Source organism: Antechinus flavipes, chromosome 2 (genome assembly GCF_016432865.1).
Source record: "Antechinus flavipes isolate AdamAnt ecotype Samford, QLD, Australia chromosome 2, AdamAnt_v2, whole genome shotgun sequence".
NCBI lineage: Eukaryota > Metazoa > Chordata > Mammalia > Dasyuromorphia > Dasyuridae > Antechinus > Antechinus flavipes.
Window position 1 is genome coordinate 185,618,392 of NC_067399.1, and position 13,061 is coordinate 185,631,452.

The 13,061-nt window shown below is 32.8% G+C and overlaps 1 protein-coding gene across 1 annotated transcript in view; it reads right to left on the bottom strand.

The window, feature by feature from the left end:
* MYOM2 (myomesin 2) overlaps positions 1 to 13,061 on the bottom strand; it is a 150,995-nt gene that overhangs the window by 71,882 nt on the left and 66,052 nt on the right. The window contains exons 12-13 of the mRNA XM_051975997.1: positions 9,089 to 9,288; positions 8,268 to 8,321 (exon numbers count right to left, since the gene is read on the bottom strand). Coding sequence (XP_051831957.1) covers positions 8,268 to 8,321; positions 9,089 to 9,288 — 254 coding nt within the window. The remainder of the gene's footprint in view (positions 1 to 8,267; positions 8,322 to 9,088; positions 9,289 to 13,061) is intronic.

Here is a 13,061-nt window from a genome sequence, read left to right on the forward strand (position 1 = left end):
TTTTCTCTGGTTATTTTCTGCTTGCAGTATGCATTCAATGCTTCTAAAATATATGACACTTTTAAAGCACATTGTTGTTTTTGTTTTTGTTTTTCTGCGTTGGTTAAGTCTTACAAAACTTACCATACTGACCTATGCTTGTAAATTTGGGATTCTGGATAGTTATTGACAAAACCTTTTCAATTAATTAATGCAATAGACCATCTTGTGAGGTTTCCAGTCTGTTTCGGTCCTGGTATACTTTTTTCCTAACTTAGATGATCAACAGATAATTTTCCTTGAAATTATGAAAGCAATCAACGAAATAAAGGTTTTTGAAAGAGGCATAGTTCCTCTAGATTTATTCTTCCTATAATTATAATTTTAAAAGTTAACATTTTTTGAAAAAACATCCCTAGGACATTGTAAAATATTCCTTAATATGCAATTGTCATCTTTAAATTCAGCCTCAAAAGAATAGCTGTACAGTCACATGCAAACAGTACTCTTAAAATGTGAAAAGTAACATTTCAACTTCAAATGGTTTTATTACAAGCATATACCCAATTTGATTATTTGTTGGTACAGAGTAGCCATGCTTTTACTGAGAGCCATTTCTGGCAAGTGGGTGGAATTGCAAACCAGGAGCCAGAATGTCTCTGGGATAGTGCCAAGAGGGTGTTGGCAGGGGGCAAAGGGAGGAAGCTTCAACCACTCCTTTGGTCAGCTTTAAGTCTCCAGGCTTGTTTCCAAGCCTAATTTACAAATAATCTTTTGCTCCTCTGGAACCAAATGAACTACAGAGAAGAAAACCATAGAGATATGAGGTATAGAAGACTGACTGATAGAATCTCAAGTTCTATAGAACATCAGAATTGAATGATGGTTCATTGCTAATGTTCTAAACTGCAAAAGAAGCAACCTAGCAGAATAAAAGATAAGTCAAACAATAAAAATAAATGTAACGTAATATAGAATTATTCTCTTCAGAGTATGAGATTCCAAACCTCTCCCTATTTTTAGAACTGGTAAATACATTAAAATTAATACTTTAAAGAAAAATTTTTAAATTTTGCTTTGATGCCGTAGTGAAAAGCAAGATCTGACACATTCTGTTTGATTAATAGAAATTATTGTACTAATTAATATTAATTAACTTTTTATTAATTTTATTTATAAAATTTTATTAATTTTTTAAAATGTATTATGACTGCAGTCTCCATGTACAATTATTTTTGAGTCCAAAAAATAAAATCTGACACTGTTTTTCCTTTCTTTTCCCACTATTTGCCAGGAAGTGATGGGACCAGTAGCCAAGATCTTGGGGGGGGGGGGTTGTTGTTGTTTTTATGTTAAGCTTCAAGATAACTTTTACATTCTCCTCTTTCATTAAGAGGCTTCTTATTCTTTTTCACTTTCTTCCCTCAAAATGGTATTGTCTGCATATCTGAGACTGCTGATATTTTTCCTGGAAACTTTGACTCCAGGTTTTGATTCATCCAGCCTGGCATTTCACATGATGTACTCTGGATGTAAATTTAATAGATAAAGTGACAATATACAGCCTTGCAGTACTCTTTTTTCCAGTTTTAAACCAATCAATATTATACTTGGTTCTAACTGTTGTTTCTCAACCCATAAATTTATCAGAGACAAATAAGATATCTGGTACTCTCATCTCTTTGAAGACTTGCCACATTTTGTTGTGATCCACACAGTCAATGTGTAGACAATGAAGCAGAAATAGATGTTTTTTTCTGGAACTACTTTGCTTTCCCTATTATTCAGTAAATGTTGGCAATTTGTTCTGTTAGCTCCTCTACTTCTTTGAAAATTACCTTGCTCTTCTAGTAATCAGTTCACATATTGCTGAAACCTAGTTTGCACACTCTTAAGCATAATTTTATTGGCCTATGAAATGATACAATTGTTAGGTAATTTGAACATTCTTTAGAACAATCTTCTTTAGGATTAGAACATTAAACTCATCTTTTCCAATACAGTAGACACTGTTTAATTTCCCAAATTTGCTGGCATATTTAATGCAGCACTTTAACAGCATCATCTTTTAGAATTTTAAATAGCTCACCTCAAATTTTGTCACTATGCTTAATGTCAACAATACTTCCTAAGGTCCACATTACTTAATTCCCCAAGATGTCTGGCTCTAGAAGAATAACCACACTATCAAGGTAATTAATGATGTTAAGATCTTTTTTATGTAGTTTTTCTGTTTATTCATGTCACCTCTTCTTAATCTTTTCTAATTCTCTTAAATTCCCTCCATTTTTGTCTTTTATCATGACCATTTTGGGATTGAAACATTCTTTGGATATCTCTAAATTTTTTGAAGAGAACTCTTGTTTTTATTATTCTATTGTTTTATTCCTTTGCATTGTTCATCATCTTATCCCTCCTTGATAGTCTCTGTAATTCTGCATTAGTGAGTATATCTTTCTCTTTCTCTCTGACCTTTAATTTCCTTCTTTTTTCACCTATTTGTAAAGCCTCATCAGTCTCTTTGCTTTCTTGCTCTTCTTTTTTCTTTGGAATCTTTTATTGTTACTATTGTTGCTGCTGCTGCCTTCTACACAATATTTCAAACCTCTATCCATATTCCTTCAGGTATCATATTACCAGATATAATCCCTTAAAATCTACTTATCACTTCCACTTCACACTCATAAAGGATAATATTTAGGTCATACCTACAAGGTCTGACTTTCTTCAACTTAAATCTGAATTTAAAACTCATGATCTAAGTGATGACTCGGGTCTTATTTTTACTGACTGTACAGTTTGGCAGCTTTGGCTGCAGAATATATAATCTGATTTTGATAAAGATCATCTGATGATCTCTATGTGTAAAGCCACTTTTTTGGGTAATTAAAAGAGAGTGTTTGCCATGACTAGCAATTTATCTTTTTTAGTAATACCTTTCTTATTTTCAACACAACATGCAAAGATAGTTTTCAGTATTCATCCCTGCAAAACTCCATGTTCCAAATTTTTCTCCCTCCTTTCCCTCTACCCTTCCCCCAGACAGCAAGCAATCCAATATATGTTAAACATGTGCATTTCTTCTATACATATTTCCACATTTATCATGCTGCAAAAAAAAAAAAAAAAATCAGATCAAAAAGAAAGAAAATGAGAAAGGGAAAAAAAGCAAGCAAACAACCACCAAAAAGGTGAACATATCTATTGGAATTGCCCTGAGTCATCTCATTGTTGAAAAGAGCCATGTCCATCACATTTGATCATCACATAATCTTATTGTTGCCATGTACAATGTTTTCTTGGTTCTACTCATTTCACTTAGTATTAATTCATGTAAGTCTCTCCGGGCCTTTTTGAAAATATCCTCCAGCAAGATATCTTGATAAAACTCTATTAGTTTTTGCCCTGCTTAAATTTATACTCCAAGGCTAAATTTATCTATTATTGTAATGATATTTTAATGTCCTACTTTAGCTTTCCAACTCCTGTGATAAATGTCACATTTTGGGGGGAACTTTTTTGAGAAAATATTATAGTTTTCATAGAACTGATGAATTTTGACCTCTTCATCATTAGTGGTTAGAACATAGACTGTGGTATTGAACAATTTCCACTGGATTTAAACAGATCTCATTCTGTCATTGTTGTGATTATGCTCCAGCACTGCTTTTCTCATTTTTTTATTGACTATGAGGATCAAGGAATTCTTGCATACAGTAGTATATGCAGCAATCACCCATTCTAATCCATTTAAGTTTGCCAACACCTAAGATATCAGTATTTAATTTTACTATCTTCTGATTGACCATATTCAGCTGATTTTGATTCAAAATTCTGATATTCTAGGGGTTCCTATATAATATTGATCTTTATATCATCAGACCTTCCTTTTATCACCAGACACATCCATAGCTGACCTTTCTTTCAGCTTTGGCTCAGTATTGTAATTAATTACTATAGGAGTTATTTATAGATGCCATCTATTCTTCCACAGTTGCACGTTGAACATGTTTTGATCTGAGGGGCTCATCTTTCAGCATCATACCAATTATTATTTTAATATTGTCCCTGGAGTTTTCTTGGCAAAGATATTTCTTCTCCAGTGGTTTTCTTTCCTTAGAACTCTCTACCATATCCAAACCTTTTGGGTAATTCTTTTCATGGTAGCTTCATGATTTCCTTAAGCTATTCTAACCCCTCTATGACAATAAGAGAAGAGTAATCTTCCTAAAGTAATTTAACTCAAATTCATAAAAAAAATATTAAAACTCTGCTATGTATAAGGCATTGTACTAATTCTTGGATATACAAAGAGAGAAAAAAATTCCTTTCCTAAAAGCATTCTTTTTGGGGTACTTTCAGGGCAGCTAGGTTGTGCAGTGGATAGAGCACTATCCCTGAAGTCAGGACCTGAGTTCAAATTTGACCTCATACATTTCCTAGCTATGTGATCTTCGGGGCAAGTCACTTAACCCCAATTACCTCAGCAAAAAATAAAATAAAATAAAATAAAGAATATACTTTCTACTGATAAGATACAGTATATACACAGAAAAATAAACATAAGAAATTTTAAGAAAAGATACAGAGGGGAAATTAAGGAGAGAGAAACCATGTCGAAGCTGGCAGTTAGATGAAATTAAAGGAGGACTATGAAAAGGCCATAGAATTTAGTAGTTATAATATTATATTTTGGAGAGTTTACATAAGATGATCAGAGGAATCAAAGGTAAAATTAAAGAATTTCTTAAACACCCTAAGCATATGCTAGAATATTTTTCATTGTTAGTCACTGATCAAATTGAAGAAATTGATAATTCATCCTGATGTGATTATTGTGCTTTAACCATTGGAAGCCCTAGTAATTGGCTAACTGAGACTGGATCTAATATGCTAATGTTTAGCTCTTAAGCCGGCTCTTAGTTCTTGAGAATGGATTCTTTATCTTTTTCACTTTTGTCTTTTCCAGATTGTATTTAGAAATTTTGTCATGGGAGGGAGACATTAGTGAGGAATCCCACTCATTGATTTCATGTTCATTTCCTTCCTGTATGAGCCTCTTGTTGGTATTTATCTCACTTTCTTTTACATTCTAATGTTGGGAGCTTTTTTGTAAATTTCTTTTCCTTCATTTGATTGCAACTTCCTATTTGTCATAATGAATTAAATATACTCTCTCCCAAATAATTTAATTTCTTTTAATTTAAATTCTGTTAAATCTCTCAAAGCCAAAAACAATATTTTACTTCTTATGCTTATCATGATGAAGCACACATTCATTGAGGTAGATATTACTATAATGATGATGAAGCTTTCCTTGCATTAATATGACTACTAGTTAATTTGCAAGGTCCTTGGTCTAAGACTCTATTACCCTATAGTTTTATTCAGAGCAAAAGAAATAAAATAAGAATGTTTTTATTTTAAGACTATTCTCTTACCCATTAGGTCATATTAATTTGTTGAGTCTACTTCCCCTAATAGATTTCTTTCTCTCCGTTCATATAACCAACAGTCCATCACCTTTTTCTCTCATCTCTGTGGCTTCACAGACTTCCATTTAATACCTAACACACTCCCTTCCCCTCTGCCTCAAGGAATACCTAGCTTTCAAAATTCAGTTCCGGTTCCAAATTCTAAAGGAAGCTTCTATTGATCTTTTCCCCTTCCACATAATAGTTAGTGTCCTTATGTTCAACATTTATAGTGCTAAAAATATATTATATACTTCATAAATGCTTATAAATCAATTCACTCATTCTTTTAACCTGGGAGCATTATTCTTTACTTTAGAGTTTCAAGGCAAATAGTCAAAACCACCTGGCTAATTTCTAGCAGTGCCAATGGCTTAACCCAAACTGTATTTCTGAACTATAGTCTTGGCTAATTAATTGGTCATCCTGTTTCCATTTTCCCTTTGGGAATATTCTGCATCTTTCTAGTTGAACTGTAAGCTCCTCCAGGGTAGGAATCAATTTTTAAATACCATAAATAAAATACAGAGGATTAAAAAAAACCAACTAATTATCAACAATTATCAAAGTGTTAACAACAAAAACAAGTTCATGAATCACAGGTTTAAAATCTATGTTTATAGTCAATAAGGAAGGAGCCACCAAATTGAGGAGGGGAGTGACATAGTCAGATTTGTACTTATGGAATTAAGTACAGTATGTAAGATGAAGTGAAGTGAGGAGTGACTTGAATTAGGAATTGAATTAGGAGGTGGTTGCAATAATTTGGGCAAGAAGGACAACCATAACTAATGATTGGTGATGTAGAACTGGAGGTCAGGGGAGAAATTAGGGCTGGATATATAATACAGATCTCTGAGACATCTGAATAGATATTATAATAAAACCAGTGAGAGATGATGAGGTCAGAGAAAGAAGAGTACCCAGGATAGAACTTTGGGGAACACTCACAATTTTGATTTTGAATTTTTAACACCTAGTACCTAATGCTTAATAAATGCTCATTGGATTAAATTCCTACCAGTCTATTAAAGGTAAACATATGATTATTCTGCTTCCTCTCCTCACTGATTCAATTTACACATTATAAAATTTTGAGGTCTTTAGGTAATTCTGTAGATAGTGTTGCACTTGAAGATATTTCTTAAATATATGACCACTGAGCGACTCTGATTGAACAAGCAATTGAATGATCCTCAGCTTCACTTTCCTTATCTGTAAAATAGAGATTAAAAATAGCGCCTACCTCAGAGTTATGAGGATCAAATGAAAGAACAGATGTAAAATGCTTTGTAAACTCTATGTAAATGTCTATCAACATTTTTAAGACAGATCTTCCTTCCACTGACCATGCTTAAGGACCTCATTTTACATAAAGCTAATCTATTCTAAAAATATCTCACAACATATCCAAAAGATTACTGGTTGCTTTCAAATTATGTACATTCAATGCTTAGTTTCTGAAAGGCCAACTCTGCCAGAATCTGGGTTTTCATTAGCATCCAGTAATTTTCCTGTTCACTTATTCTTCTGCCACTAGATATTTCAAATTTATTTCTGTGCTTATCTTTTAAATATCATTGAAACCAATACTGATAATTCGCAGTTGTGTTGTCCTTATGATTTACAAATCATATTTCCTACAACAAGGCAATACATGAATAATTATTCCCAGTTTATTGAGGAGGAAAGCTGAGTTCAAGAGAAATGAAAGAGTTGCCCATAGTCACAAAGTGAAAGAGCATCAAAGTCAGGATTCCAACCTTGGTCTCCTGAGCCTAGGTCTGGCATTCTTTCCACTAAACCACAATTGTTTCTTAACTAGTACTCTAGAACTTGGGAGGAGGTAAGAGAATACAATTCTCTTCTGAGAGAATCTTGGAATTATCAATATAATACTCTTGGGGGGGATATGTTGGCATCCTCATTACTGTATGAATTATCTCTAGGTAATACTATAAAAAAATAAGAGAACAGAAGCTACTACTTGGTATATGATAGGATGCCCCCAAAGAATGTGAAACAGAATCATTGATATCTCACTGGAAGTGAGCTTTAGAAGTGCAAGCCCAAAGCCTCCCTTGTTTTAAATAAGTAGTTATCATTTTTGCTTCAGCTTAGGTACACATTAAATTCAATCCTTTTTAAGTTTTTAGCTATTGAACTTTTAAAAAGACTAATCACAAATTCAACTAAAATCTTTAGCACTACTGATCAAGAGGCTCCAGTGCTTGTTCTTCATGTTTTTTCTCTCTCTAGATATATCTGGAAGGTACAGCAAGCAGGAAAAATATCATTAAAAGCCATATTCACATTGAAAAAGAATTGTGAATAGTCTAATTAAGAAGCATACTTCAAATGAAGATTAAATGCTTAGATTAAATGCATGTCAGAACTGTAGTCTGCAAAGGACTAGAGATTCATATTTTACCCTTAAAGTCTCGTTGGACCCCCAGTGGAATGAATATGTAAGGCTGACTCAAAGTTACCTACAGGCAGTCACATTGGAGATTATATGACTCTCTTTTTGCATCATCTCCAAAAGAGCAAAGAACCTCTGTGATCCCTAAATGAAAGCAATCCAGTCAACAGTTAGGTAGATTCCTATTTTTATTCCCTATTACAGCCTTGCATGTTTTTCCCCAACTCTATTGAATGAGGTTTGTAAGCTTCAGTGACTGCTTTTTCTCCCTTTATTTATATAAAAAAATTGATGCTGAAGGGAATTTTTTTCTACAGTTCTCATGGCTCTAATTATACTCTTAAATTTCTTAGATATAAGCAGTTGAAATCAAATCATGAAGAGATACATACCTTCAAGGTCATCCTGATAAATTACAATTTCTTTGTCTCCCTCCAAATGAATTGCTGTAGACAGAAGAAGAATAATTCTGGTAAATTCTTAAAACCAAAAGATTTTATAAAGAAAGCTGAAATTCTTCAAAATATTTTTTTTGCCATGTCTGAATGACCTTTCCATTATGTTATTAAAACTACCCATTCTATTACAATGGGGTTTGACATCCTTAGAGTTTGTCCTTATTTTTTTAATAAGGACTTTTTTTACTGTTGATCAAATTATCAATAGGCATATTGGTATAACACAACAGAAAATACAGTTAATCACTTAGAATAATTGAGTAAGAGTCCAGTGAATTTTGAGGAGTCAATGTCAGATGAAATTACATTTCAGAAATGTCACTTGGTTACATTGGTTTTGTTCCAGTTTCTCTGATCTGAAAATATACTGCCAATGGCTAAAACTTATTAAGAGCTTAATACTAAGCCAAGTGAGACTGTGATTTAGTTGATTTTTTTTTCCTGACAAGTATTATTAAGAAGGTTAAATGCTTTATTTTCAGCAATGTAAATGTTAACCAGGCTTTATCCATTAACTAAGTAGCATTCATAGGAACACTAGAGATTTTCAAATTGAATGCTGTTCTTAGGCTCAGGTTTTGAAGTTATCATGACTTGTCAATGGCAGAAGAGGAAAAAAAACGGAAAAAGATATGGATAAAACCAAGAAAGAAGATTATACCTATATAGCTGTGTAGTGTATGTATGCACACACATAAGCATGCACACACATATAATTTCCAATTACCATAGGATCTTACTAGTTGGTTACTTACCTTGTAATCTCTTGAGATCAACAGGATCAAGGGCTGCAACTGCCTCAGAGACCCGAGAAGGTCTACTAATTCCAGCATTATTAATTGCCCTTACACGAAACATGTAGGATCTGCCTTCAAAAAGTCCAGTTACAGGATATTTGCAGACTTTCACTGGTGAATCATTGCACTGAATCCAATTGTCAGTTCCCACTTCACACCTTGCAAGTTAAAAAAAAAATCTCAAATTCTAAGCATCTAACAAATATGCACAATGTACAAAATTATTTTAATGACTAGAAAATCTATCAAATCAATAAGGTCTATTCTAAATAAATTTATACATGGGTACAAATGGAGATTCCAATGAACTTAAAGATGTACAGAAAACTTTACATAACAATCCTTTTTTTTAAGCTTTACACTTTTAGAAAAGATCAAATAAGTTCCTGTCTGCAAGCCCAATTAGGCAAAACCATTTCCAAAAGTTGGTAATTCAAATCGATCCTTTTTTACTACCTTTATTCACTTGCAGTCCAGTACTCACAGAGCCCAAGGGTGCATCTGACCTGTTAGTTTGCATATACTTTATAATGGATTTGTGATCTCATCAATATGACTACCCCCTACAAAGATAGCTAGCACAAGTTCCTCTCTATCTTTTGACATTATAATAGCATGAAAGGAATATCTCTGTCACTATTCATTAATTAGACCTTGCTCTCACCATGTTACTGGCTCATTTTTTTTAAATTACAAATTTTTCAATTGCCCATTTCTTTCCTTAGATCATTTATATAACTTCTTTAAAATTCCTTGCTCTTAATGTGTTACATCCTATTCAGAGCCACCACAAGATCTTGCCATTGCCTTATGGGTGATCCTCAACTTTAATTCTTCAAAGAATACATCATTTCTTAACTTAAAGCCAGATATTTTCATTGGAAAAATACTGATATCAAAAATATAGATCACTGTTTTAATGAGAAGTTTGAAATAACTAAAAGAACTTTAGAAATTCCTAAAAGTAATACAGCAATCTTTACTCTTCCTGTGTAATTCTGGAGCCAACTATTAACTATTTGCAGCATGTGTGCATGTAAGTTTGTTTACACACATACATATAAACATGATGTCCTAAATCACAACATGGAATATTCCAAAACTTGACTCAAGAGACCCAACATTATCAGCAAAAGGATCACTTTTAGGATCTCACTGTTATGAGCCAGAACTCTGAACTTGAAACAAGGATTCTTACAAGGTGTTAAGTCAGTGGAATTGATAAAGACAAAGGTTATCCAGTTTAGCATGGTGCTTCATAGTTCTCTAGTTCATTATATATACTTAGTACTTAAAAATAAAAAAAAAAAGTACCTCAAGATTCACACCTATGATAATAGAATATATAATAGACAGCAAGGACTGGATGAGATTCATTCCACCTTCAGTGAGGGTCCTGGTGGCTGTCCTAGCTTGGAGATAGAGCCAGAGGAGACAAGTGGACTGAAGGCAGGAGCTCAAGCTCTTTGAACCAAGGGGAGAGAGATTCATTTCCATCTTCATCAGCCTTGTGGTGGCTGGCCTGTCCTCCTGCATTTTCTCCACTGAAACCAAGTCCCCTCTGAAGACTCAAGAAAGCTAGCTGAGCACCAGGTGAAGGAGACAATAAAGACTTTTGGACTTTATCACCTGGCAACTCTTGTGGTGATTACTCTACTGAAAAGAAGGTTGCTTCAAAGACCTCCAGAAAACCAAACAAAGAACATTACACCTCACTAGAGGAAGTATAAGGTATTCCTCTTCAATTAAAATCCTTTACTCAATTTTCTCTTTGTCAATAGAGAATATCTTTGGTGATGAGAGATTTTCCTGTTTAATGTCTTACTTTAGTCATTAAACTATGACTAATTTTAATTATTTATGATTTTAATAATTTATGAAATTTTGGTATATGCTTGAGACATATTGTCAAAGTAAAGTTTTAAGGGGGATTCTTCTGTATTGAATAAAATCCAAGTGGATTTTATAGTCAATAAACAGTATACTTAGTAAGTTCTTGCTTTCTCCACATCTTTCAGTCATTTATATAACATCAAAATGAAGTTAATTATGAAGTATCACATTTAAAAAATTCTTCTTTCTAACACTCTTATCAAAGATGAATTTGATACATATTTAGATTATTCTGATAAACTAGAAGGATAGCTATAAATATAGATGGTGAATATGAGTAGCTATTTACATTCTCTTGGAGCTTTGGTAGAAATATTGCACAAGATTTTTTCCATGCCTCTGATATCTTTTCATCCTTCAGATATCACAAAATATAATGCTTTCATTGTCTTAAATTGTGGTACATCCTAGATGAATCACCTTTGTATATAGTTTGTGTTATTCAGTTTCTTTTCTCATCTTTGGGTTTTCTTCAATGTCACTTCCATTTTCTCTATATTGATTCTACTGTCTTTCCTGGTCAAAAAAGTTTGTTATAAAAAATGCACAAATAGTTTTTTTTCTGATTTTTTTTTCTCTGTTGCCCTACTTCTAGTTTCATCCTAAAATTCCTTCTGGATGATCTGGCTTAAGTGGGTCTCTGGCCAACTTTACCTTAAAATGTTTTTCCCCCTTTTCATCACCTCTCCTTAGTTTATGAGGAAATACTGCTCATAACTTTCTCTCATTCATCTTTACAACATTTTAAGACAAGTTTATATTTTATGTTAATGTTGCTTCTGGTTTGCACATCTCTTTACTCAAGTAATAAATCAAGTATTAAGTGTCTAAGCAACTTCTTTTGGTCTCCTCATTATTGTAATTGTTCTATAACAATTAAACTTCTTATTATGTGATTTTAATGTTAATATTAATATTAATATCCTTTTGGTTTGATGTTAATATCCTTTTCCCAATCCACTTCCCTTTTTTAAATATAAACAAAAATTTTAAATAGATTGCGTTGACATTTTCATTAAACAACATTTTTTCCCATTTGAGTTTTTCTTATTAACTTTATGATACTCTTTATCTTTGTCCAAACAAGTTGGTAGTCTATATACAAAAGGTTAACTCAGAAAATGACTTCCACATAAGTGATATGTCATTTCCTGATTACTGAATATGTTTCAACTAAGGTATTATGTAGTGGTATGTCCAGAAATTTCTATTTTTTCTCCCTGGGAAAAAAATTTATGATGCCTACATTTGAGGATTCAGTGTAATCTACAAGTTTTCTGGAACTTCTATTCCATACTCCAGAACTATGTTTTTAACATATTTTTCACTATGTTCATCACTGTATTGCAGTCTTAGTGAATCAAAGTAGATTTTACTTTAATTTGAAGAATGCTTTTAATTACTTCATGGAATTGCTCTATTTATTCTCTATAACAATACAATATGACCCTAAAATCATGTCCTTTTTGCATTTGTACACTTACTAAGACAAACTATTTACTTCTTTATTTGCCCCTCCACTCCTAAGAAAAAATTGTGATCAAACTTTCTATTACCTGAAATTACCCTTTGTCTCTTTTTGTCATTTATAATGAGATGCAATTCAGTTCTTCTGATCCATATGTCTATTTGTTAGTCACTGGATTAAAAAAAATCTCAAATTTGAAGCAACAACAGTAAAGTTAATGATTATACTGACATTCTGCTTCCATCACTATAGAAACAGAGGGTTAAAAACCATTTTGCATTTTTCTTTGTTTCATGGACTGCTATGGCCAAAGAATTTATCAAGTGGCCAACTTACAGATAACATGGTTCTCTCTACTCAGCTATGCTAAATCTCAAAAAAATAAACATAATGTATTGTTAGAATAGTAATAGTGACTCAGAAAATAAAATGATCTTCCCCCTACAAATACACACGCGCACACACACACACACACACACACACACCCCAACCACTCTAGTTTTGTAGAACTTTGAATTGGAAAGAACCTTTAGGTATTATCTTTATCAATCACCTCATTTTATGAATGAG